Here is a 25,121-nt window from a genome sequence, read left to right as displayed (position 1 = left end):
TGCATTTTAAAAAAAAGAGGGAGGGAGAAAGCTGTGGATGCTGCCAGCAACTGAGAGCACAGAGGGGGCAACTGTCTTCAGTTACGGTTTTGGGTGCGGACTTCAGCTGGAGCGCGGGACTGAACCAGCGATGCTGTTCTCGTGGTCTTTCAGAAAGGAGCTTGCACCACCCATGACAACCGCTTGCTCCTTTCCAGAGAAGAGAGTCTCACGCTTGGAACACAGAAACAGAGGAAGCTGCATTATACAAGTCAGGCTATTGGTCCATCTAGCTCAGTACTGTCTACACTGTCTGGCAGCAGCTCTCCGGGGTTTCAGGCAAGAGGTCTCTCCCACTCGCACCTAGAGATGCTGGGAATTGAACCTGGAACTTCTGCATCCAAAGCAAACCCTCTGCCACCAAGCTACAGCCCTTCAAGTCAGTTTTCACATCACACATTTCCTTTTATTCAACATTGTGTCAGTTTCACGAAGACATCAGAGTCTATTAACATCACTACAGTTCTGAGTTACATTTATACAAACTAAGAGTGATTTACAAAAATGGGGCAGAGGGGTGGGAGAAACACCAATTAGATTTCACATTCTCCAGGACATTTTTTTCTGTAGTTCCAGTACAGTCTATTAAACTAGTCAAAATGCAAGAATAGTGGCAGTGTTTGCACATTATGGGAACCATATGTAACATCTTATCCCTAGAGCGCAGAAGGTTCCTTGCACTTCGTTCTTCCCTTCTAGCTTCCCCCAGTGGGAGCGACAAACCACGATCCCTGGGCTCAAGGACCATGGTTCATTTCACTCCATACAAAGTAAGATGTCGAGTCAAGCTTTGCTCTGGGGCTTACCAATCACAAATTGCTTGAGTGACACAAACAAATCACCCCAGGTTTGGATGCACTGCTAAGCCAAGGGTTGTGGTTTGCTGCTCCTCCTAGTGGCTAGAAGGGAAGAGCAAAGTGGAAGGCAAACCATTAACCATGGTTTATTGTGACATGCAAACTGAGAAAATAGGTTATTGTTAGCAGCACTTTTTTTGGGGGGGGGAGGCAGCAGCACTGATGGGGGTGTGTGACTCTAGTAAGGAAACAAATATATGGGAGAACAGGAAAAAACGGACCCTGGAATGTGTGCCTGACCATTGGATCTGACAACTAAAGGTCGCCTCGCTAACTCAAGTTTAATTTTTGATCCCCTGTACACTGTCTATTCTGGTTAAGGAAGTTCTTCATAAGTGGGGAGAAAAAGCCTTCCACACCGCTGCTGGTGGGCAAATACTGTCTGAAATCATTTGTCAAACCCAGCCCATCCTTCCTGCTCTCACCTCTCCGCCACTCGGATCAAGCGAGGAGGAACTGGAAAGGAGGAAGCAAAAAACAACCAGGAAAGGGCACGGGGGAAGAGAAACAAGCAATTCAATTTGTTTTAACTGCTCATGTATGATTTTGGACAGCAAGGCACATTAGTCAAACCCAGCATGTCAGACACTGCATCTGGCTCAATATGCCCAGAAGTAGCAGAGATAGTCCAACTCTGGTCAGTTAGATCCCATGTTATCACACACAAGCCAAGCGAAACGAAACGTAGTGAGCCCCTTCCAGGCAGCTGGTGTACTGGAATCAGGCATCCCGGAAAGAACAGCCACAGCAAGTACGTGAACTGGGCAAGCTGAAAAGACGTTTCGGTGGGTGCAGCCCTCCGATTCTTCCAGTCGGTTTCTTGCCATGAATAGAAGGGGCAAGCCAGAGGCCAGCGGAATCTACCACTCCTTGCTGAGAATCCAGGGTCGCTGCGGCAGGGAGGCATGGCAGAGCTGCAAAGCATCATGGAACCAGGAGCATATCTAGCAGCTGTTGAAATTCTGCCCAGTTTTTGAAAATGTACATCTGAGTTTCCCAGAGAAGGTTCACCAGGATCACATCGCTCACCTCATCCAGCATCACATCCAACTCCAAAGGAGGGTTGAACCTGCAGATGCCAAGAATGCGTTAGGGTGTTGCGAGATGGGAACGAGGGCAAGAGTTTTGCCTATGCCTGGCAACTGGAGATGAAAAGGCAAGTCTCCAAGATAGAAGGCAGAGGCAATGGAAAACAAGGCAGAAAACCCAATACTCAAGAGAATGCTATGGTGCAGTAGAGATTCAGTTAGAGATCCCCAAAGTGCAACGGGTGCAAGGCACTGACAATCTCAAATCAGGGGCTCCGGCAGGCAAACTCTTTGGACACCTTTAACTCCGTGGCATTTTGCCAGGTGCAGTCACATCGGCGCTTTCAGTTTCCTTTCTTTTGCTCTCAGGTGCAACTGATACAGCTGGCCAGGAAGAGGTATCGCAGCCTCCTACTTGACATGCCCAAGCTGACTTAGTAGCTTTATCAGGTGATGGAAGGGGCCAGTGGGGTTTTTGCTTTCCCCATAAATCCGCCGTGCCTGCCCCAGTTCTTCAGCCTGAGCCATTCTCCACAGTTAAGGACTAAGCTCTTGACTCACCCAAACCCTCCCCCTTCTCTCCAGACTTACCGTATCTTCTCAGTTAACACTGACCACCTGTCTCTGGCACGGTTAGGTAATTTTAAACTCTGGACTTAATGGTTTTACATTCCTTCTCCTCCCTGTTCTTCAGATGGCAATACACATCACTTCATGAGCACTGTTGCTCTTGGGAGGCCCTTACTATGCTTCTGCCCCAAAGTCTTTCTGCCTGCTTCCAAGTTCACCTCCATATAATGCAACCCAGATCCCTTTCACTCTGCCTAAACCTGCCACCAAAGTGCTGTGAGGAAAGGACTCACCTGTGATGCACAGGTGTCCCAAATGCACAAACACAGAGGCTTCTGTGTTAAGAATTTCGCTGCAGAGAACAGCGTGCAATGCATGGCTGTTACAGGAAATGGACCAGATACTGGGAGGGGGGCTGAAAGTGCAGCCCTGCTCCACCTGTCAACACAGTTATACCCTACACAAGAATATTACATGAACTGGGAAACTGCTCTCAGAGGGCTATCAAGGTAGGAACAGATTATCCTTGCCAGAGGTCTGCTTGCTTGCTTGCTTGCTTGCTATGGACTGCATAAAATCAGTCCCTCGGCCAACTGCTGCTCTAGGCAAAATGTAGCCCACAACTGCAGTAAAGCAGAGATGGTTCTAGGGTAGGTTGACTGGTGCAGTTGCACTGAAGGGGGCACCAAAACAATGCTGTAGAACAAAGTGCAAGAGGTGTGTGTGTGTGTGTGTGTGTGTGTGTGTGTGTGTGTGTGTTAACGTGGCACAGGGCACCGCTGAAATTTGAGGGCCCAAAGTCTGCCACTGAATAAGGTTCTGCTGTTAGCTTACATAATTAGCAGAGGCACAATCCTAACCTGCTTTAGTATAACAGAGGATTCTGCTTTACCTAGTCAAACCTTTGATCCACCTAGCTAAATGTGGTCTACAATGACCAGCAGTGGTTCTACAGGGTTTGGGAAGGGGGTTTGGTCTCTCTCAGCCCTTAACTGGAGATGCCAGGGATCAAACCTGGGACTTTCTGTGTGCAAACCACCCACCCATGCAGTCTCCGAGAACTGGATATTCAAGGGTTCCAGCCACCGTGCTCTTTCCAACTTGCATAGAACATCAAGGTAGGCAAGTCCTATACCTGACATAATGGGCATCTATCATCTCACACCAGGCTCTTGCACGGGTCACACATGGCCCATCTGGATCAGTGCACTGCAAAGAGACATCAATGCAATTAGGAAGTGTTCCATCCTACGACTCAAATACCCAGGACTACAAGGTAAAAGAAGTCTAAGACAAAACAGGCATGTATTGCACAAATATGGCTTAGAGGGGGAAGTTTCTCCTAAACACAACGCTTCTAAGAAAATGCACTGTTTTCCCTACGTAGAAACAGAATTGGGTTTTTTTCAGAGCCTTCATAATACTCATAATATTTTAACGTCTGTATTGTGGCAGCAACTTGCAGATTGGGTCATGAGGGAATACCTCAGAGTCCATTCACTTCAGCCAAATTTGTCCATGCGAGTCTACAGTGGTTGTGCTTGCATGTCACATTAAAGCAGGGGTAGCCAGCACGATACCCTCCAGATGTTGCTTTGAGACTTCCCCGTGGTTCATAAAAATTTGTTGAATATATTGGGGTTGAGAGGGCTCCTCCAAATCAATGAATTGACTTTCCTTAGCAATGAAACCCTTATAATAGGATCTGGAGAAGGGCCTGGAGATCAGTGGTGGGATGTCTGATTTGCATACAGAAGCTCTTGGGTCCAGTCTCCATCATCTCTAAGCAGGGTTGTGAATGTCTCCATCCGAAACCCTACAAGGCAATTCCTTCACATGTATTGGGAGTCTGAGCTGCTAAACATATTGCTACCTTCCCATCCCCACCAAATGGAGATGTGCTCTGCTAACATTTGGTTGTTCCTTTCCATTGATCCATCCACATCTAATACTCACGCAGTCCACCACTAGCTTGCCCAGTTCTTTAGCCCCATAGACAGTCTTGGCCAGTTCCCAAGGGTTTGAGGGGCGGAAGACATCCACTGAGCTCACAGGGACCTGTGGTGCCTTCCCAGTCCCGAAAGAGACCACCACTCCCAGCTTTTTCACCTTGTGACCCTCACCCTGGAAGAATGGGAGGCAAAGATCATCGGTTAGCAAAGCTGAACCTATTCCAAAGCTGTATTTTGTCATCTTTTAAAGGGTTAACACCTAGTTTTACTGCTGCCAATTTTAGTGTGCAATGTATTTTACACTTGGTGCTGTTGTAGGGGTTTTGTTTGTTTTTTACTGCATTATGTTATTTGCTGCTAAAAACCGGTTGCCCCATCTGTACTTTGTATTGACTATGATTATGTTGCATGCTGCTCTGGGTGCTTTTAGCAAAGGAGGAAATGCTTCTTCTGTAGGAGCGGGCCACAACCCAAGAATTTTAAGGGCAATGAGGAGTGCCATTTAAGCTTACATTCTGGATTAAGATTTTGTTGCACTCGTTGATCTCAGCCATGGCATCCAAGGTGGGGTTGTTGGCCAGCAGGCCTCCATCCAGAAAGCGCCCAAAGGGCCGAAAATACGTTGGGGCAGCTCCGCTGGAACGAGCAGCCTGCCACATCAGCTGATCTGTGAGGGGAAAACAAAGAAAGACATGTCTTTCCCTCCACATACTAAACTATGTGCATCTAGCTGATTGCTAGGACAAGATCTGCTGCTACTAAGAATGCACATAGTACTACAGGGCAGGGTGGGGAGTCTGTGCCCCTCTAGATGTCGCAAGACTACATGTCCCATCATCCCTGACCACTGGCCATGATTGCTGGGCCTGATGTTAGTCCAACAGTATCTAGAGGCTCACAGGTTCCCCATCCCTGCGTTAGAGGTTCGAAAAGCTTAAATCTCTCAATAATCCACATAAGAACAATCTCTAAAGCAGGCATCCCCAAACTGCAGCCCGCCAGATGTTTTGGCCTACAGCTCCCATGATCCCTAGCTAACAGGACCAGTGGTCAGGGATGATGGGAATTGTAGTCCAAAACATCTGGAGGGCCGGAGTTTGGGGATGCCCGCTCTAAAGCATGTTTGCATTATTATCCCCATATGAAAGATGGGAGAGCTGAGGCCGAAAGACCCCTATTTAGCTGTGGGTTCTCCAGTGCCCAAGTGACAAAGTGGATCACATCCAAATGACTAAGCAAACACCAAGGGTTCAGAGAACTTTCACAGTGACAGCCTAGGAAACCTTTTAAAGGCGGCAACAGCAAATAAGGACCAGGAAACAATCAGAAGCGTGAAACAGACTGGCCAGAAGTGGCGTAAGAGACAAACTGATGCTAGAACACAGCTGGCAAAAGCTCATGGACAGAGAGGAGAAAAGGATGAACGACTGTGATTGCACACATTTACAACACAAAAAAGTAGGAGAGGACTGACTGTGCCAGCCGACATCACAAACACCTTTCCTGCACAAAGTGAAATGAAGGCAGGGAATATGTTGATTGGAACGTGCACAGCTGGATTCCAAAAATACAAGATAAATCCATAGGTAGATTTTTAGCCCAGACAAATGAGGGAACACAATCACATTTCTGAGACTGCACCTAAACCATTGGAGAAAGAATAGCAGAGGATGGGTCACTAATCCCGCCCTGCATAGTATGCTTCTACTGTGGTACCAAGTACTGCTGGCCACTATTGAACAGAAAGAACCTCTGAGAAGAGAGGAATAGGTACACTGTTGCATTCACAATTCCACAGGGTTTATTTTGTTGCAAGTACACAAGCTAGGGAGACTGTTCCAACTTCACCCAAGACATGGTCCATGCTATATGGAGATCATCGTAACATATATGATCAGTATTGCTTGGAGACCACGCACACACACAAAAGACAAGGAAGGGGGAGGAAGCATCCTTGAGTAGGAGCTTGCTTTTCTGCAACAAGCAACTTGACTCCACAAGAGCGCTGTGCAAGCGAGTCTTTTACCTTCTGGCCTGGTCAACGCTTGAAACAAAGCCGAGGACTTGTACTGGGATTTGCCTCTTCCTTCTGGAGGGTTGTAATTCCGGAACAGGTGGAGCTCAGCAGGCTGCCGGTCGCATAGCGTCGCTGTCAACATGAGTCTGTAAGGGGTTTTTGAGGAATGGAGACAAGATTTCAGCTTGGCTGTAAGGGGAGGGGGGTACAGAAGGTACCAGCTTTGAATCCTGGCATCTCCAGTTAAAGGATCTCAGGATCTGTTGCTCCAGAGACCAGAACTAGAACCAGTGGGCGGAAATGGCAGGGAAGCAAATGTCCAGCTGAACGTAAGGAGATTTCCAATGATAAGAGTTATTTGACATGGAACCATCTCCTTGGGAGGTAGTGAAGGCTCCACTGGAGATAGTTGGCAATACAGGCTAGAATTGATTACCTGTGCTTAAATTATTATATCTTTTGGAGGAGAGATTCCCCGCTATGTCACACACAGAACAGAAACAGACCCAATGTTGGAAGGGCGGTATCCAACGCCTCTTGTCCCAATACCAATTACAAGATTTTCAGGTGACTATGAAGATGGACAAGAGGCACTCAAGAGATTGTCTCTTTGGGTCCAATGCAGAAAGGCATCTAACCATGATGGCTTCTACCAAGAGTTCACCATGGTTCCCACTTATTAAAACGGAGCATACCCGGGCCAGTTTCTTCCTGTCAAAGCTCCCACTTGCCGTGCTTAGAATCGCTTTCACAGAATTGCGATTCCAATCGATGCCCTCGGCAGTGTTGGATGGACGCTACGGCAAAGTACATTATGAAGAGAGACTTTGTCTGTGTGGGCAACCCTGTGGCGAGGACTTGTGCCACTATTTATTGCAGTGCTCATTATATACAGACCCAAGAGACCGATTCACACAAAAAACCCTGTTTCCGAATGGAACTCACTTGAATAGGGTGGAAAGGGTGAAATGGCTGCTGAGCGATACGGATGACTTTGTAACTTATAAAGTAGCACTCTAAGCATTGGCAGCTAAGAAGATCAGGAAGAAATAACTAGATAAGATAGCAGTCAACTGCAAAGGGGATTCGGATACTGTATTTAATCTGGCACATTTTACTAGAGAATCTTCTGCTATTCTATTTTATGCAACAAACAATCTTCGTAGTTGTGACCGTGGTTTACATTGTATGTGTGGTGCCTGAAGGTTTTTGTGGTTATTGCTGTTTTTCCTTTCGTTATTTTTCTGAATGATGCCATGGCCTATGGCTAGCGCAATAGAAGTTGTTGTTGTTGTTGTTGATGATGATGATGATAGTTGGCCATCTGTGTCAGCAATGCTGTAGTGGCAGCCTGAACAGGGGATTGGGCTCAATAACCTCCGAGGCCCTTCCATCTTTATGATTCCTGTGACTTTGGGCCTAACTACCAACCACAGTAGACAAGCCAATACTGGGCTAGACAGACTCAGCACATGGCATCTTCACACATTATTATTATTATTATTTTATTATTTATACCCCGCCCATCTGGCTGGGTTTCCCCCACCACTCTAGGCGGCTTCCAACAAATACCAAAATACATTAAAATATCACAGATTAAAAACTTCCCTAAACAGGGTTGCCTTTAGGTGTTTTCTAAATGTCAGGTAGTTGTTTATCTCCTTGACCTCTGATGGAAGGGCGTTCCACAGGGCGGGCGCCACTACTGAGAAGGCCCTCTGCCTGGTTCCCTGTAGCTTTGCTTCGCGCAGTGAGGGAACCGCCAGAAGGCCCTTGGCGCTCAGCCCTCGGCGGTGTCTGGGCTGAACAATGGGGGTGGAGACGCTCCTTCAGGTATACCAGACCGAGGCCGTTTAGGGCTTTAAAGGTCAACACCAACACTTTGAATTGTGCTCGGAAACATACTGGGAGCCAATGTAGGTCTCTTAGGACCGGTGTTATGTGGTCTTGGCGGCCACTCCCAGTCACCAGTCTAGCTGCCGCATTCTGGATTAATTGCAGTTTCCGGGTCACCTTCAAAGGTAGCCCCACGTAGAGCGCATTGCAGTAGTCCAAGCGGGAGATAACTAGAGCATGCACCACTCTGGTGAGACAGTCTGCGGGCAGGTAGGGTCTCAGCCTGTGTACCAGATGGAGCTGGTAGACAGCTGCCCTGGACACAAAATTAACCTGTGCCTCCATGGACAGCTGTGAGTCTAAAATGACTCCCAGACTGCGCACCTGGTCCTTCAAGGGCACAGTTATCCCATTCAGGACCAGGGAGTCCCCCACACCCACCCGCCCCTTGTCCCCCCAAAACAGTACTTCTGTCTTGTCAGGATTCAACTTCAATCTGTTAGCCGCCATCCATCCTCCAATCGCCTCCAGACACTCACAGAGGACCTTCACCACCTTCACTGGTTCTGATTTGAAAGAGAGGTAGAGCTGGGTATCATCTGCATACTGATGAACACCCAGTCCAAACCCCCTGATGATCTCTCCCAGCAGCTGCATATAGATGTTAAAAAGCATGGGGGAGAGGACAGAACCCCGAGGCACCCCACAAGTGAGAGCCCAGGGGTCTGAGCACTCATCCCCCACCACCACTTTCTGAACACGGCCCAGGAGGAAGGAGCGGAACCACTGTATGACAGTGCCCCCACCTCCCAACCCCTCTAGACGGTCCAGAAGGATGTTATGGTCGATGGTGTCAAAAGCCGCTGAGAGATCCAGCAGAACTAGGAAACAGCTCTCACCTTTGTCCCTAGCCCGCCGAAGATCATCAACCAGTGCGACCAAGGCAGTTTCAGTCCCATGATGAGGCCTGAATCCTGACTGGAAGGGATCCAAATGGTCCGCTTCTTCCAGGCATGCCTGGAGTTGTTCAGCAACCACTCGCTCAATCACCTTGCCCAAGAATGGAATATTTGAGACTGGGCGATCATTGGCCATATTGGCCGCATCTAAAGATGGTTTTTTAAGAAGCGGTTTAATAACTGCCTCTTTCAGCAGTTGTGGGAAGGCTCCCTCACAGAGAGAAGCATTCACCACCCCGCAAAGTCCATCGCCCAGCCCTTCCCGGCTAGCTTTTATAAACCAGGATGGGCAAGGATCAAGGAGACAGGTGGTTGGTTTCACTCGTCCAAGCAGCCTGTCCACATCCTTGGAGGTAACAGATTGAAATTGATCCCACGCAACTTGACCAGACAGCATTCCAGCACTCCCCCGCCCCTGCCCTGCTCCCACGGTGGCGTCTTATTATATTTATATCCCATCTCTCTTCTAGGGGGTTTTAAGGCAGCATCCCCAAGCAATCCTCCCACCTTGGCACTGAAGTGACCCAAACCTGCTTAGATTCAGTACAGTAACAACCCGTCCACCTGACTGGGTTGCCCCAGGCACTCTAAGCGGCTTCCAGCACATATAAAAACATAATACAATTTTAAATATTAAAAACCATGTTATGTGCTTCCTGGTCCTGCCTCAGAAAGATGGTCATAGATATGATCTCCCTCCTCCAGGGACAGATCAAGAAGCCAACATGATTAAGCGCAAAGCCAGCATCCCTCTGGTTTTGGCTCAGTGGAGGTCTAGTCCATTAGGGCAATCCTCCTATCCTCAGTCTGGCCTCAGTCAGCCCCCACCTGCCTGCCTTCTGACTTAAAACTCATCCTGGATGTTGGATTCGTTCTTAGTTTCATTCTTGTAGAAGGGAGGGGGGTCAGGGACAATACTAGATTTAGTCAGCATGGCCTGTCATTGGTTTGGAACCGCCTATCACTGGGTCCAGCTCTGCCCCCAGTTGCCCCCCCCCCCGCCTTCCTCCACACTAGTTGCAAAGGGCACCAGTCACTGCTGTTTTACTTACTTGGGTTGCTTGACATCCGTCATTTTGGTATGCTCTCCAAACTCCTTCTTCAGGAAATCCTCAAGGGGTTCCGATTCATAGGGCCGCGACCCTCGAAACACCTCGTTCTTCATGCGGAAGTACAAGCAGCGCATGTATTCCATTGGCTTTCCTGAGAGGCAGAAGGGAATTAGTGGTGCGCGCGCACACACACACACGATGTTTCCTCCTCCATAATGTTCGAAGGGCATCTGGAGTGCTTGGCAACCCATAAAATAACTTATTGCGAAAACATGAAGGCCCATGTTTTGCTGCAATATACAGGTGAAACTCGGAAACTCGGAAAATTAGAATATTGTTGAAAAGTGCATTTATTTCAGTAATGCAACTTATTATTTTTTATTTTAATTTTTACAAATGCTTTCTTTTGAAAATTCCACTGTAATAAAACAAAGTTACAATAATACAAAAATAAACATCGCTATTGACGATTTGAACTTTAGAAAAAAGACGGCAGTGGACAGTTGCGAGGAATTCCCAATTTCTTGAAGCATGGGAACCCAAATAAAAAATTCTTTAGATGATTTGGCATAACATTCGGTTTGATTGATATATATATGTGTATAATTTGAAATATTGAATGTGATATAATTGGTTTTAATTGGAAAATTAATAAAAATATTAAAAAAAAATAAATAAACATCGCTATTACTGTACATTTCATTAATAACATTCCATTTATAATTGACCCGCCTAACGACAAATAATTACAATTACAACACATAAAGGCTTGACATATCTTGCTTTGCATGTCATGCATCTATCTCATATATTGGTTTCACCTTTTACTGAAATAAATGCACGATATTCTAATTTTCTGAGTTTCACCTGTACAATAGCAGCCATAAGGATGATAGCAAAAGTGGAATAAAGGTTAGTGGAGAAGACATGAAAGAGAAAGGGGAAGAACCACCAAGGAGCAGGGTATGGTTTATGTGCCTCCCCTGTTTGCAAATTCTGCAAAAATCCCAAGCATTGTAAAACCAGACTAAAGCAAACATTTGGGTAGATTTTGGATCAGAGTCCACACAGTCAGCTTGGCCATGTGGCAGCTTGGGCAGAAATGTGAAACCCGCTTCCAACCATCTCTTGTGAAAAGCTTCTTGAATTATCCATCAAGCCAGTCTTTTCCAACCTGGTCCCCTCCAGATGTTGCTTTACTCATAATCCTCAGCATTTGGCCATGCAGAGGCTGATGGGAGTTGGAAGTCCAATAGCATCCCCCAGCTGCAGTAAGTCAAGGCCATTTCTCTCACAGATGGCAGGAACAGTCTTTTAGGCCAGGAAGATACCCAACACTCATCCTTTCTCTTTCACTCCAGAACTCTTCCCACACCAGGTACTGTAGAGGGATTTCCTCCTCCACCTGTGGACCCACATGAGCTGCTCTTTCCTTACCTAGTATAACAGACACTGCCAGGATTCCCCCCGTGCTCGTCCCTGCGACCCAGTCAAACAGATCCCGGATGGGACGCCCTGAAGCTTTCTCTAAAGCGATGAGGAACTGGATGAGCACCAGGCCCCGGACACCCCCACCATCCAGACTCAAAAGGCGGTCTTGACTAGAGAAGGGGAGAGGGGAGGGAAGAGGGAAGAGAAGGAGTTTAATGTTCCCAAGGTCATATTCACTCCTAAGATTCAGGTGCCTCATGGAGCAACATCAAAATATCTTCCCTGCCCTAGGTGAGGAAGAACTGTAGTTCTTGAAAGGTATGCTGAGGATCAGGTGTGGGGAACCTCTGGCTCTCCAGATGTTGCTGAACTACAAGTCCCATCATCCCTGACAACTGGTCGTGCTTGCCGGGGCTGGTGGGAGTTGGTAGTTCAGCAATGTTTGGAGGGCCAGATGCAAGCAGGTAGGGAAAAAAAGGGGGCAGGGGTCCCTCCTCTCTGGGCATGCAGTGACCTCATTCACACATTATAGTTTGCATGAATGCACCAAATTGGGGCAACTTCTTCCTTCTGGTGTGTGGGAGAAGCACTCCTGGCTGAACCTAGGATTGTGGTTTGTTTTGCTCCAATTCAACCATGGTCTGTAGCCAAGGTTTGCTCTTGGGTTACAGACCATGATTTGTCTGGAGCTGAAGAAACCCTGGTCCTTGGATAAAGATATGACACTAAGCCAGGTATCCTAGTTTCATTCTCCTGAATCAGCACACGCAAAGTACACCATTAATTGTGGTTTCCTGTGATGTTATGCATACAGGGCTGAGGTCTCCTCTCTCTGAGTCTTATCATTTTTCACATCAGGACAGAGCGTTGCAGACTAGATGAAGTCCATCTTACTAATGACACCCACGTACCTTTTTTTCCTCTCGGTGCCAAGATCGACTACATCTTGTTTTTTCAGCAAGGTACTAAGTGCTGTAGAGACATGGATGATGTCCTGGAATTCTAGGGAGGCAAGGAAAAGAAAGGCAAATATTCTGTTCAGCAGGATGCTTAGAAATAGGTACAGCAGGCTAGGAATCAGAGTCTAGGAGCTGAGTTCTCCATCACCCCAATGTCCTTATGCAATAGAAGACAAGGCTCTTATACCTTTAATTGCTGTATCAAAGGAAGACAGATAGCAAGCACACAGTCCATTGCCATGACCATTATATAATAAAAACATCCCTATCAAAAGGCACAGGAGCCCTGTCTTCTTTTGAACATGGCAATCCTTCCTGCTTCCCCTAAAACACTTACCAGGAGCTACATCATCATTTGGTCCTTTCTGGGATATTAGCATATAAACATAGCAAAGCAGAAAAAGAACAGGAAGGAGAAAGAGAGAGAAATGACTGATACTGTCAGGAAGTTTGTGGTCAGGGATGGCAAAGCTAATTCCCATCATCCCTGACCACTGGCTATGCTAACAACAAGTGCTGATGGGGAGCTGGAAGCCAACACCATCTGAAAAGCCACAGCTTCTCCGTCCCTGCAATAGACCTTAAGGAAGAATCCCAGCACTGTGCCATTAGTCACCGGCCATGGTTTCCCCAGCACATTCACACTGCATCAGGAAACCATGGTTCAACCCTCAGCTGTGACGATCACGTGCTCAAGTGTCACGTTTATTTTGACATGTAAATGCCTTCCCAGATTGGAAGAAAAAGTGGTCCTAAAACAGTGATAGTGAAGCAGAGACACAGAGAGAAGCACAGGGCTAGGTAGTCTGTTACCTAGGTTTTGGTCAGTGCTCCTTGGGGACGGTAGTCCTTCCTGGGAAGTGGAAGCAGTTGGTGATATGTCAGGTGGGTGGAAGCGGTCAATCCCTACAATTTTCAGCAGGTCTAAGAGCACCTTCCGATTGGCACCTTTGGCATGGTGAGAGCGTCACATGCGTTAGAGAGGAAAATCCATTAATAGAAAGGAAATGGTCACCGCTGCCTGCTCTGAGTCAGACTAATCCCATGTACCTGGTCTGAAAAAAACACAGGGCTGCAGGTGATTGCCTCAAGGGGGGATGGGAATGTGGTTTAAGCAACCTGCTGAGATTATGGCCTGGTCCTCAGAATCCTACACCACAGCTGGGTCCTTGTCTGTGCTCCTTAGGCCTGAGATTCTCACCATCCCTCCACTGGGCAGAACAAATCTGTGCAAGAGGCCAGGAGGTCACAAATGGGATTCTCCAAATCTAGAATTATGGAGTACGTTGCTAGCCATATCCTGATGACACACAGCTCTGTTTCTCTTTTACATCTGTAGCTGTGGCAGTGGAAGTGCTGGACCATTGTCTTCCACCCAGCTCCCATATTCCCCTTTCCCTCCCCACAGGTCCCCCCTCTCACCTTTGCTGATCCTGGCCGCCAACAGCCCCGGCGTCTCCCCCAAGTCATTGGGGACCTCCACATCTGCTCCAAACACAATAAGGGCCTTGATCATTTCTAGATGGTCTTGCTGCGGGGAGGAAAAGAGCTTGTAAAGAGAAAAGTGTTGCCAGGAGCTCCCTCCAGCCTCAGCTTCCTAGCTAGGTTTCTGTGAGTCTCTTCACTTTAACTAGACGGGTTGCGTGCGGAGACACAAACAAAAATGTTCAGGAAAGGAAGATTGAGGGATGAGGAAACTTTGGCCTATGGGCCTCATTAGGCACACATGGGTTCTAATTTGGCCTGGAAGGTCATTTCCCCCAAACTACACTCACCTGCCCTGCCCCGATGCTGTATGTGATGCCTGGTAGGAGGGAGGGAAAGGTGTGGCCTTCACTTTGAAGTGCATCTGCAAGCAGCTTCCATTGAAACCACCTGGAAACGTCCTTCAGATGTGCCTCTGCCACCTGATGTCATATTGATGCCAGGTGACAGACAGCTGAGCTGCCGTGCCCCACCCACCAAACTTACTCCATGGGGCTTTTGGAGTTTAGGACCCGGCCCACCTGGCCGAAAAGGTTGCCCACCCCTGGGCTACGTCTACATATTGAACCAGAACAGAGATTGTTACAACAGAAGATTACTCAAGAAAAAGGGGGGTGTTCTCTACAGATGTTATGCACTTCTCTCCTCTCAGCCCCTGCCCCACCCTTCAGTTCTGGAAAAGCAAGCACCCAGCAGGTGAGAAGCCCACCTTCATGGCCAGGTGCAGTGGGGTGTTGCCATCCGCCCCTTTCACATTTGTCACGGCTCCATTCGTCAGCAGCACCATGGTGCAATCAAAGCGCCCCCGTCGGGCAGCGATGTGCAGGGCCGACTCCCCTGTCTTGCTGAGGGCGTTCACTTCGCAGCCATAGTCAATGAGGAGCCGGGTCATCTAGGGGACAAGGTGGAAAGGCACAAAGCCACCCTTTGGATCACAAGTGCTTCTTCACTGGGACAGGTGGGGTCAGATTTATTTCAATGATAAAAACGAGCACGGTACCAGGGGCATATGGGAATATACTTTTTATGCAAATGAGAAATCACTGCATGTATTTGAATAGGATTGTGCTCAGGGGCTGGGATGGCATTTTCCTCTTTTGATTATGTTCTTTTGGAAACAATAAACAAATATTTAAAAAGGAAGATGCCTAGGATTTTTTGAAACCTAGATTTAAGGCTAAAGAGAAGAATTATTGCTCTGAAAGATGAATCCATGGCTCATAGAAGCGCAAAAATGATAAGTTTGAGGCTCCTGTCTCAACTCACACATTATCTCACCAGTAAAGACATTGTACAGATTTCACACATTGCGCTCGCTTATGAGGCTGGTTCCATCCGCTTCCCTCTGAGCTACAAACTCAACAAACGCAACAGAAAGAGGGACATCCAATTCACAGTAAATGCCTCAGTTACCATAACAATATACTGTACAGTTTTTCTGCTTAACTGCACCCTTTGGCATGTGCCTTTCTGCTTCATCACGTTCTGTTTTGCTTTTGCTCTGGCTCTTGTGTAACACAGGATACCGTAGCCTTGTATAAGGGCTTCTAATACAGTGGAACCTCGGTTTATGAACACCTCGGTTTACGAATTTTCGGTTTACGAACGCCACGGACCCATCTGGAACGGACTAATTCACTTTCCATTACTTTCAATGGGAAAGTTCGCTTCAGTTTATGAACGCTTCAGTTTATGAAAGGACTTCCGGAACCAATTACACCCATGCTTCGGGTTAAGTACGCTTCAGGTTGAGTACTCCGCGGACCCGTCTGGAACAGATTAATCCACTTTCCATTTGCTTCAGTTTATGAACGCTTCAGTTTATGAACAGACTTCCGGAACCAATTGTGTTCATAAACCGAGGTACCACTGTACAAAAGTCCTTCAGGAGATCCAGCTTCCTTATAGTGGGGTCTGGAAAGCTTATGTATAATTTTATGTAGCCAGTATTTTAATTTTGCAGGAAATGGCAAAAAGTCCTAACTTCTGTTTATGTCAGGAAAGCCTGTATTTTTTTTGGGGGGGGGTGCAGCCATGGGCTTATCTTAGAAATCTATTTTGTACAACTTTGAGGCTGATTATCTTTGCAAACTCCCACAGTACAGCCCTGTAGATAACTTAATTTTTTAGATACCCAAAGCTCCACAAGGCTAATCAGATGGCTTCCCTCTGTGCTGATAAAAGCACTACAGTGTTTGTATGGAGATAAATATTTTAGATTTCAGGCACACCAAAATATTTACTTAACTGTTACATTTATGTGAGAAAAAAATAAATACTTGAAAACATTTCAGTCCTATGGCCTGTGATATCCACTTTGAGCATCCTTGCTCCCTTGCTTCTCTTCTTCTGTCCCATAAAACAATGAAAGCATTTTTTTTTCCAAGCTGGCATTGGACTCTGAGGTAGCTGGTTCTGTATTATATTTGTGATTCTTGCATGCTTTATTTTCAGGTTGCTGTTCTCAAAACAATCTATGGCCTTTTAAACTGGGGGATTACTGCTTTTTTGTTTGTTATTATGTTGTGTATCTTTGTGTCTTTATATTGTAAACCACCCTGTGATACTCGGATGAAGGGCAATATAGAATTTTAATAAATACATAAATAAAACTGTAAATCACCTGATACTGGGAGTCGGATGGGGAGTGTCATATAATTGAACAAAAATCAGTTTACAAATGGAACTCTAAAAACCAACTCAAACAAGGCCATCAAAATAATGACAATACTGGCAGTGAGAGCAACCAGTTAATAAAAATGCCACCCAAGTCCCCTAACTACTTCTAAATGCCCTGTTGATTAATAGCTTTATTGTCCTTCTAAAAACAAAAAAAAGGGTTAGACTCCCTTGGGAGGCAATTCCACAGAATGCCTGCTGCATGCTGCAATAGAACCCCTATTAATCTCCACAGTCGCCTTTGCAGGAGGATTCCAGCTGGAGAAGGTCAGGAAGAGGAGAGGATAAACAGGTCCATATGGAAGGGATGCTCTCCAGATTATTTGGACTACAACCCCCATCAACCCATGCTGGCAGGGGCAGATGGAAGTTGTAGCCCAAACCCAAGATGGGGAAGGCTGCTTTTAGCATCAGGAAAAAGTCAGCAGGTACAAGCTTATCCCATTTCTGACATACTCTGGCAGGGAAAGACATGCCACCATCTCCTCCCAAGCATCTTAGTGCCATGGAGGTATTAAAGACCCAGGAGCCAGCAAGCCTACACAGAGATCGGAAGGTCAGAGATGGGGAAGGAGCTCTTTGTAAAGGCATGGCTAGGAGAGCAAGACTCTTAAAAGCTAAAGCCAAGATGCCTGGCCAGCTAGCAGACTACCCACTTACATCAGCATTTCTGGCCCAGTGGAGTGGTGTTGCTCCATAGCGTGGGTCTAGCAACTGAATCTGGCTGATCTCCTTATCAAGAAGGGCCTCAGCACATCTGGAACAGAAGAACAAGGAGGAAATGAAGGAAGGGATACGACAAACACCTGCCCGCTGACTGCATGGATCCTTGAATATTCAGTAGGTAGGGGACACTTCCAAGGCTCCATTAATTAGTTTGCAGATATGCACATGTGAAATAAGAGGGAAGCATGGTGCCTTGGGCCTTGGAAGTGGCAGGTGTGCCAGCAACGGCTCCAAGGAAAACCGGTCCAGGTTTACGCCCACTCCACGGGTCAGTCATGTATCCCTTTAATATTGTACTGTTAAATCAGGGGCGGGGCAGCTGTAACTCCTAACAACTCTCAGCACCCTTCACAAACTACAGCTCCCAGAATTCTTTGGGGGAAGCCGTGACTGTTTAAAGTGTCACCACAGTGCTTTAAATGTGTGGCATGAACGTTGCCATTTCTTCAGGCAACTCTTGAAACATATTTGTTGTGAGAAAAGGTGGTTTCTGTTTAAATGCGGTTCAGATGTTGGCCTTGTTTCCTTGCTGGCCACCTTGGGCTCCTTTGGGAGGAAGGGGGGGGGAATAAAAATATAGTTAATGCAAAAATATTAGCAAACATTATTTTCTAGCACTCTTATCCAAATGGAAAAAGCAGACACACCTTTTCTGGGAGTATTTCATAGCAATGTGGATGGGGTAGCCGAGCACTCCCATGTTGCTGCACTTAGCTTTGACCTTCAAAAGAGCATGAACAGCATCTTCTTTGCCCAGTTGGCAGGCCAGGTGCAAAGGGCTCTTTCCTTCGTCGTTCACGTGGTCCAAAGCGGCAGTTGACCTCTTGCCCATGAGCTGCAACAATTCAACAATGTCACTCAAGTGTAGAGACTCTGAAGGATGGATAAGATGACTCAGCAGGAACACCAGACCAGAAATTGTGTATAGAAGAAAATTGGTGAATGGGCAAGGGCCGCTGTCTAACCCTTCCCTCCAGCTTCTCCAGACATGGGAAGTTCCTATTTCCTCTGCTTCTACACCTATCCCGTCATTTTCTTCTTTCTACCAGGAAAGCTACCTTTCTCTGTTAACATTCTCACCTCTATGATCTCAGGGTTGTTCCCTCGGACAGAGTAGTGGAAGACGGTATCTCCATTTTTGTCCGTGACGTCTAGACGGGCATGGCACTGCTCCACCAGCTCCCGCAGGCACTCCATGTCTCCCTTTTGGCAGGCCATGTGCACCGGAGTGCATTCATTGTCACCGCTGTTGCTGTTTATGCAGCTGCAATGCAAGATGGAGACATTCTGGGCACACCGCCGGGCCCAAGGGCAAAACCAGCCAGAACCGCATACCCCCCCCCCAAACGGTTTGCTTCGAAAAGCTCATTAACGTTATTTTGTGGAACAGCAAACTAAATTCTACCGCTGCTGCTCTTCCAATATTCGGTACTCTAGGAAAGATTAACATCTAGGATCTAGGGTAAGATCAGTGACTGGAAGAACTGCCACCCCAGTCCTGTTCAATTCCAATGGGACCAGCCAGAGCCATTGAAATCAATCATTAGAGCAGGGACTTTTCGGGATCCACAGGCCTGATCCTTAACAGGTTCTGCCTCAAGGGTCAAGTTTAACAATTGGGCAAGGACACACAACCTGTCCACTTTGCAAGTCTATCCCAGCTCCCCTTTTAAGTACTCAATCTCGGAAACTTAAAAGTGGAGCAGGAGGAGAGCTACAGAGCTTGTTGTTGTTGTTGTTGTTTAAATTTGTTTATTGCCCTATATCCATAGGTCTCAGGGCGGTTCACAACACAAAGGTACTATATATGAAGCATAAAATACACAATAAGTTTAATCAAAACACAAAGCACATAATAAAAACAAACAATTAACAATACTAATGTATACACACTAATAAACAATACACTCCCCAACAAAAGCCCCTAAACCAGTGGTTCCCAACCTTTTTTTGGCCATGCCACACCTAAGCATCTCTAAAATCCTGATGCCCTCCTTCCCCGTGACATATAATTCATATTATTCAAAAAGTGAACTCCTATTCACGTGGAGGAAGCCTAAAAGGCCATTAACTGTTAATAACTCATTCTCAAATTGCCCCCCTTAAAAATCAAATTGCCCTCCTGTGGGGTGTGTGCCCCACGCTGGGAAACAATACTCCAGCCAACAAATCCAAAAATCCAAATTGGCATTTAATAACAATTTAAAACCACCCCACCCGCCAAACAAAATAGCACCCACCTACCGGTAAGTTAAAACCCCATCCCTATTAAATCAATAGTAACTTTTTCCAAGTTTTCCCGTGGTTCCCTTTTAAGCATCTGAGTTTGGGGGCTTAAAAGGAGAGGAGGGGAGATTTGCAAAAGGCTTTAAGATGGCCCCCAGACTCCCATTTGAAATGCCCTGAACTAAGTTTGCAATCTAAGTCATTCCCCATTAGAAGGAGCCCAAGTTCTCATACCTCAGGATGTGATTGTGACGGAAGCTCTCCAGGAGACCAACGTCTACCGCTACATGAGCCAGCGACCAGCTAGGGTGGCTGCGAAAACAGTCCGTCAGTTGCTGCAAAACCTCCAGCTGCAAAGGATTCTGGGAACTCTCATAGAAGGGGCGCAACTTATTTGCATACAGCTCGTAGTGCTCAAGGGCAAATCCTTCGTGGTCTACCTGGAAGAGCCTACAAAATGAATTTATTTAGAACAATTGGAGCCTGCTTCTCCAGTTTGCGGTAGGGCTCACAACAAAGATTAAAACAATTAAGAAAAATCCAATAAAAGAATATGCAAAACCATAAACACCCACAACCCCAGTCAATCAGCAGGAACTATTAATGTTTTGCTGCTGCTGCAAATATTTGACTTCACTCAACCTTAGCAGTCAAAAAGTCCTATTGGAACAGGACAATTATATATCCTCTCCAGAAGGTTTAAAGAGAAGAACCAAAACACACCTGAGGGATAGTTCAGTTGGTAGAGAAGCCTCTTAATCTCAGGATCAAGGGTTCGAACCCCACAGTGGGTGAAAGATACCTGCATTGCAGGGGGTTGGACTAGATGAGCCTCGTGGCCCCTTCCAATTCAGCCAGCCTGCTTGCCTTCCTACTTACAACAACTCCAGGGGGTGGGTCTCTCTGCCAGCTTTCTCCTCCTTAGTCTTGGGTGTTGCCCTTGCAGAACTCAGCAGGGAGGAGGATGGTGGCCAAACTGAAGTTACTTGCCTCTGCTTGTCATTGGCTCTGGTCTCCCTGCCTTTCACCAGGGTGGATTTGATTTAAATCACGATTTAAATCACTAGTCAGTAAGGCTTGATTTAAATCATAGTTTTCTACATAAAGACTAATTCTTCCTGGTATAACTTTAATATGCAAGTAGATGAAGATTTTTAGAATAACAACTTTTCATTTTAGTTCCCCCCCCCCCAGTTTAATGGGTTATTCATATTTGGACAACTTTACTGTTGTACTTAGGAAGGAGAAAAATAATCATTACCTTAATAATAACAATTTAAATAGATTTATTCAACTGAAACAATAACATTACAGCATATGTTATTTGCTTAAACAAACATCCATGTTTGTTAACTAATTTGGCTAAACAATATATATATATATATATATATATATTAAGAAACTTAGACTGTCAGCCCAGCCTACACATGAAAAACTTAAATACTGTCCACTCCAAACAATCAGAAAAATATTGTTTCTATTCTATTCACTGAACTTCTTGAAACTTAGCACTGAAGGGGTTGTTTCTGTATTCATAGGTTTGTAGAACAATAGGATTAAGGTTTTTTTCTCAACTCTGTTCATGTTATAACATTTTTGCTGTGAAGAAGAGGCATGTGATCTCTGTTAAGTCAAATTCAGTTTTGAGAACTGCAAAAGTAAACCAAGCATCTGTGATAATATCTTGTAGGCAGAGAAACTGCCCAATAATCTTACAAAAACCTCTGGAAGAGCATGACATTGTGAATGGATTAATGAAATTTATTTACCCAAAAAATTAAACATATACAACCTTATTCTACATAATTAAAAAAACTAATCTTTATTTCATGATGGAATAACCTTTGGATGGTAATATAAAGGTAAAGGGACCCCTGACCATTAGGTCCAGTCGTGACCGACTCTAGGGTTGCGCGCTCATCTCGCATTATTGGCCGAGGGAGCCGGCGTATAGCTTCCAGGTCATGTGGCCAGCCTGACAAAGCCGCTTCTGGCAAACCAGTGCAGCACATGGAAACGCCGTTTACCTTCCCGCTGTAGCGGTTCCTATTTATCTACTTGCATTTTGACGTGCTTTCGAACTGCTAGGTTGGCAGGAGCTGGGACCAAGCAACGGGAGCTCACCCCGTCACAGGGATTCGAACCGCCGACCTTCTGATCAGCAAGCCCTAGGCTCAGTGGTTTAACCACAGCACCACCTGGGTCCCATAATATATTTTCCTCAATATATTTTCCTCAAAAATATATTTTCCTCAAAATATATATTTTCCTCAAAATATATTTTCCTCAAAAAGCATTTTATTTAAAAAAAAATCCAATTTAAATCAAAAAAGTCGATTTAAATAAAAAAAATCCGATTTTTTAATATTTTTTTAAAAAAATCATTGATTTTTATCCACCCTGCCTTTCACCCTACCAATAGTCACCAGCCACCACTGTCCTCCACCCCACCTGCCTAACCTATAACCCTGGTAGACAGTAACTATGAAAACCTATGCTATTATAGCAATGTTCTCTCATTCCTGCATAGTCCCCTTGATCCCCTTTCTTCCCAATCCAACCTCAATTTCACCCTCTCCTACTAGGAAGAGGTTTTGTATCAGAGTTTCTTAAGGTCTTGAAGCTAAAAATTAAACTAGGTCTCCCTGCCACTCACCGGAAAGCAACTTTTGCATTATTGGGGTTAAGAAGAAGGCACTCCCAAGAGTGAGATGAACTTTTTTCATACAGCACTACCCTATCTTCAGACTTTACAGGTTTCAGAGATGCATAGTCAGCCAGGGATACCTCCTTGATCCGGAAAGGGTTTGAAAACAAGCCGGTGACATTGTTTAAAGTGTTCATAAGCCGACCAAAGAACTGCATGTCTTTAAAAAGCAGTGCAAGCTATCTTCGTTCAATGCTGTGGAAAGATCAAAGTTCGCATTCAGATAATGCCACCATCCACTAAATGCATCATCTTCTCAGCATAATCATTTTCCTGGTCTTTAAAAAACATTTTAAATATTTAATAGACTTCTACGCAACCTTTTAAAATACAGTGGTACCTCAGGTTAAGAACTTGATTCGTTCTTAACCAGAACCGTTCTTAACCTGAGGTACCACTTTAGCTAATGGGGCCTCCCGCCGCCGCCGCACGATTTCTGTTCTCATCCTGAAGCAACGTTCTTAACCCGAGGTACTATTTCTGGGTTAGCGGAGTCTGTAACCTGTAGCGTCTGTAACCTGAAGCATCTGTAACCCGAGGTACCACTGTAAAGATATCTATAGATGCCAAACAAAGTATGATAAAACATCTTTATTCTTTAAAAAAAAAAAACCAGCAAAAACATGTGATTAAAATATAAATTAGAAAGAGCTGCAAATCTATTCCATAGCCTGATAAAATTCCCATCCCTAAATTCAAAAATGTAACTCATCCCATTAAATATAACATGTAGCAAATGAATCTCCCAACTAGATTAGGAGCGCCTCTGTCAGGAGATGCTGTTTAACATCTCCATGAAACCGCTGAGTGGGGGTCATCCACAGCTTTGGATTACCCCGTCAGCAAAATGTTGATGACACTGCCATGTGGCAGTGAATGTGCTGGACCACTGTCTTGCCTCGGTAATAAACTGGATGAGAGCCAAGAATCTGAAGCTCCATCCATATAAGTCTGAGGCACTGTTAGTGGGTGGTTCCCTAGACTGGATAGGTGGGAGGCTGCTCACTCTTAGTGGGGTTACTCATAGAAACCCAAGGAGAAGACCTCAAAACAGCTTCAACAGGACCCAGTGAACCCCTCCTCAAGACAGTGGAGTAAGAGGACTTCATGTCTGGGTCACAGACAAGTTTTATTCTAAATTTAGACAATAGAGAAGAGCTGCCTTCTTAGTTCCGAGGGGATTTCTTGGCTTATTCTGAAACCGTTTTTACATCTTTCCTGGTAAGGAAGTGATTATTGTCCAGTGAAAAACAATTGAGAAATCCAGAGTTTTAGCACAGCTGTGACTAAGCATCAGCAAAGACAAGGAGTTTGTGCCCTTTCTAACTCAGGTTCATTTTCATGCATTCAAAATTCTTGTTTCTTCTATATGTAAACATTTCCAAAAAAATGCAAATAAAATCCATAATTAGTATTTTCATATTGCCTGTGGGTGGGTCGGCGTCTCTCTCTCTCTGTGACTGAGAAAGCATTGATTGTATTGGAGGGGGTGATTAATTGCTTTCCCATGAGAGAAAATTCTTGGACTGTTGCTGTTGGTATGAACACTTAAATGGGTATATTTGTGTGAAAGATACAAACCCTAAAAATTAAGAGAGAATGGCTGTCTGTTTGACCTATGCTAATAACACTGCCCTAATTATTAAGAGATATAATTTTAAAAACCCACCAAAAATGCTATTTAAAAACACTGGTTGCTTTTTAATTGAATCTTGAATGAAAGACCTATTGTAACATAAAAGTTTACATCTCATGAAACTAGAATTATTTCCACGGTTTAGGGTTTTTTAAGAAACTGTACATGGCATCTCTTGCATGATATTCCAAGATGAAATGCAGCACTGCATAGGTTCTACCTGATGAAGAAAGTGTGCACATTCCTAAAGTGAATGTGAAGTTCAACTAACAGATATAAAAAGGTTGGTTACAAGTTCAAGCTTTTTAGTCACATCAAGTAGTTATCTGATCACAACACTTTTAACACTTCAAAAATATGGAAGGCTTTAAAAGCCTTACATCTTCCACTCAATTAGGCACAGCACATGGGGATATCACCTTATTTTTTCTGGCAGGGTTCCTTTGCCTTTAGCAGCTGCTGGGCATGCAGACTTCCACTAAGATACAACTGTTATGTTTAACAACAGCAACGACTTTTTCTACCTAAACTGGGCTGCTGAAATGATGAGAGTTATAATCATGAGTGGGCTTTTGTGTGAAAGGACTATGAGCTCAGTTCAGTTCTGGCACTGGAAGCAAATTCCCGGACTCAGAATGTGGTCAGAGGCGAACTATAAAACTTATGTCTTTTGCACCTAGTTCCTGGGGTTCTGGTTTAAAGGTGGGATATGGAAAAGAAGTGCAATGGGCGATCGCAGCAGAAAATAAAGCAGAAAGGGTAGCTTCCCCACCCCCTTGCTTATCTTAGACCCCAGAACCTTTATCAAGCCACTGAGACCCACACTTTAAGGACTACGAAACACGCAGAAGAGATATCTACCCTTCCCCTGTCCTCTAAGACTTGTACTGTACTCACTCACCTCTTCAATTAGCCACTACTCACCCCAACTACTACTTCCGCGAACAAATTCCGGCAGTCTC

The 25,121-nt window shown here is 45.4% G+C and overlaps 1 protein-coding gene across 4 annotated transcripts; it reads right to left on the bottom strand.

Moving 5' to 3' along the window:
* Positions 1 to 423: 423 nt before the first annotated feature.
* Positions 424 to 25,121, bottom strand: PLA2G6 (phospholipase A2 group VI). 4 transcript variants are annotated; one of them, XM_060279834.2, is made up of 17 exons: positions 25,061 to 25,121; positions 22,473 to 22,718; positions 20,051 to 20,266; positions 18,671 to 18,854; positions 18,238 to 18,425; positions 17,525 to 17,621; positions 14,895 to 15,077; positions 14,123 to 14,231; positions 13,514 to 13,648; positions 12,653 to 12,743; positions 11,748 to 11,911; positions 10,311 to 10,461; positions 6,473 to 6,609; positions 4,959 to 5,113; positions 4,451 to 4,618; positions 3,630 to 3,703; positions 424 to 1,965 (listed from the first exon to the last, which is right to left on the bottom strand). In XM_060279834.2, exons 2-17 carry the CDS (start codon positions 22,679 to 22,681, stop codon positions 1,821 to 1,823), a joined length of 2,406 nt encoding a protein of 801 aa, XP_060135817.2. In that variant the 5' UTR covers positions 22,682 to 22,718; positions 25,061 to 25,121; the 3' UTR covers positions 424 to 1,820. The 4 variants fall into 4 exon arrangements, with proteins under 4 accessions (XP_060135817.2, XP_088508208.1, XP_060135821.2 ...); XM_088652082.1 differs by having other exon boundaries at positions 22,604 to 22,718; XM_060279838.2 differs by having other exon boundaries at positions 25,084 to 25,121.

This window comes from Zootoca vivipara, chromosome 9 (assembly GCF_965207765.1).
Source record: "Zootoca vivipara chromosome 9, rZooViv2.hap1.1, whole genome shotgun sequence".
NCBI lineage: Eukaryota > Metazoa > Chordata > Lepidosauria > Squamata > Lacertidae > Zootoca > Zootoca vivipara.
This window is presented reverse-complemented; position numbering and strand designations above follow the sequence as displayed.

Bases quoted from the DNA above. Each gene is read 5' to 3' on its own strand.
- PLA2G6 (XM_060279834.2), bottom strand. From the start codon at position 22,681: ATGCAGTTCTTTGGTCGGCTTATGAACACTTTAAACAATGTCACCGGC. The intron at 13,649-14,122 runs GTGAGAGGGGGG...ACCATGCCAAAG, and splicing joins GGCGGCCAGGATCAGCAAAG to GTGCCAATCGGAAGGTGCTC. The intron at 6,610-10,310 runs GTAAGTAAAACA...AACCCCTTACAG, and splicing joins ACGGATGTCAAGCAACCCAA to ACTCATGTTGACAGCGACGC.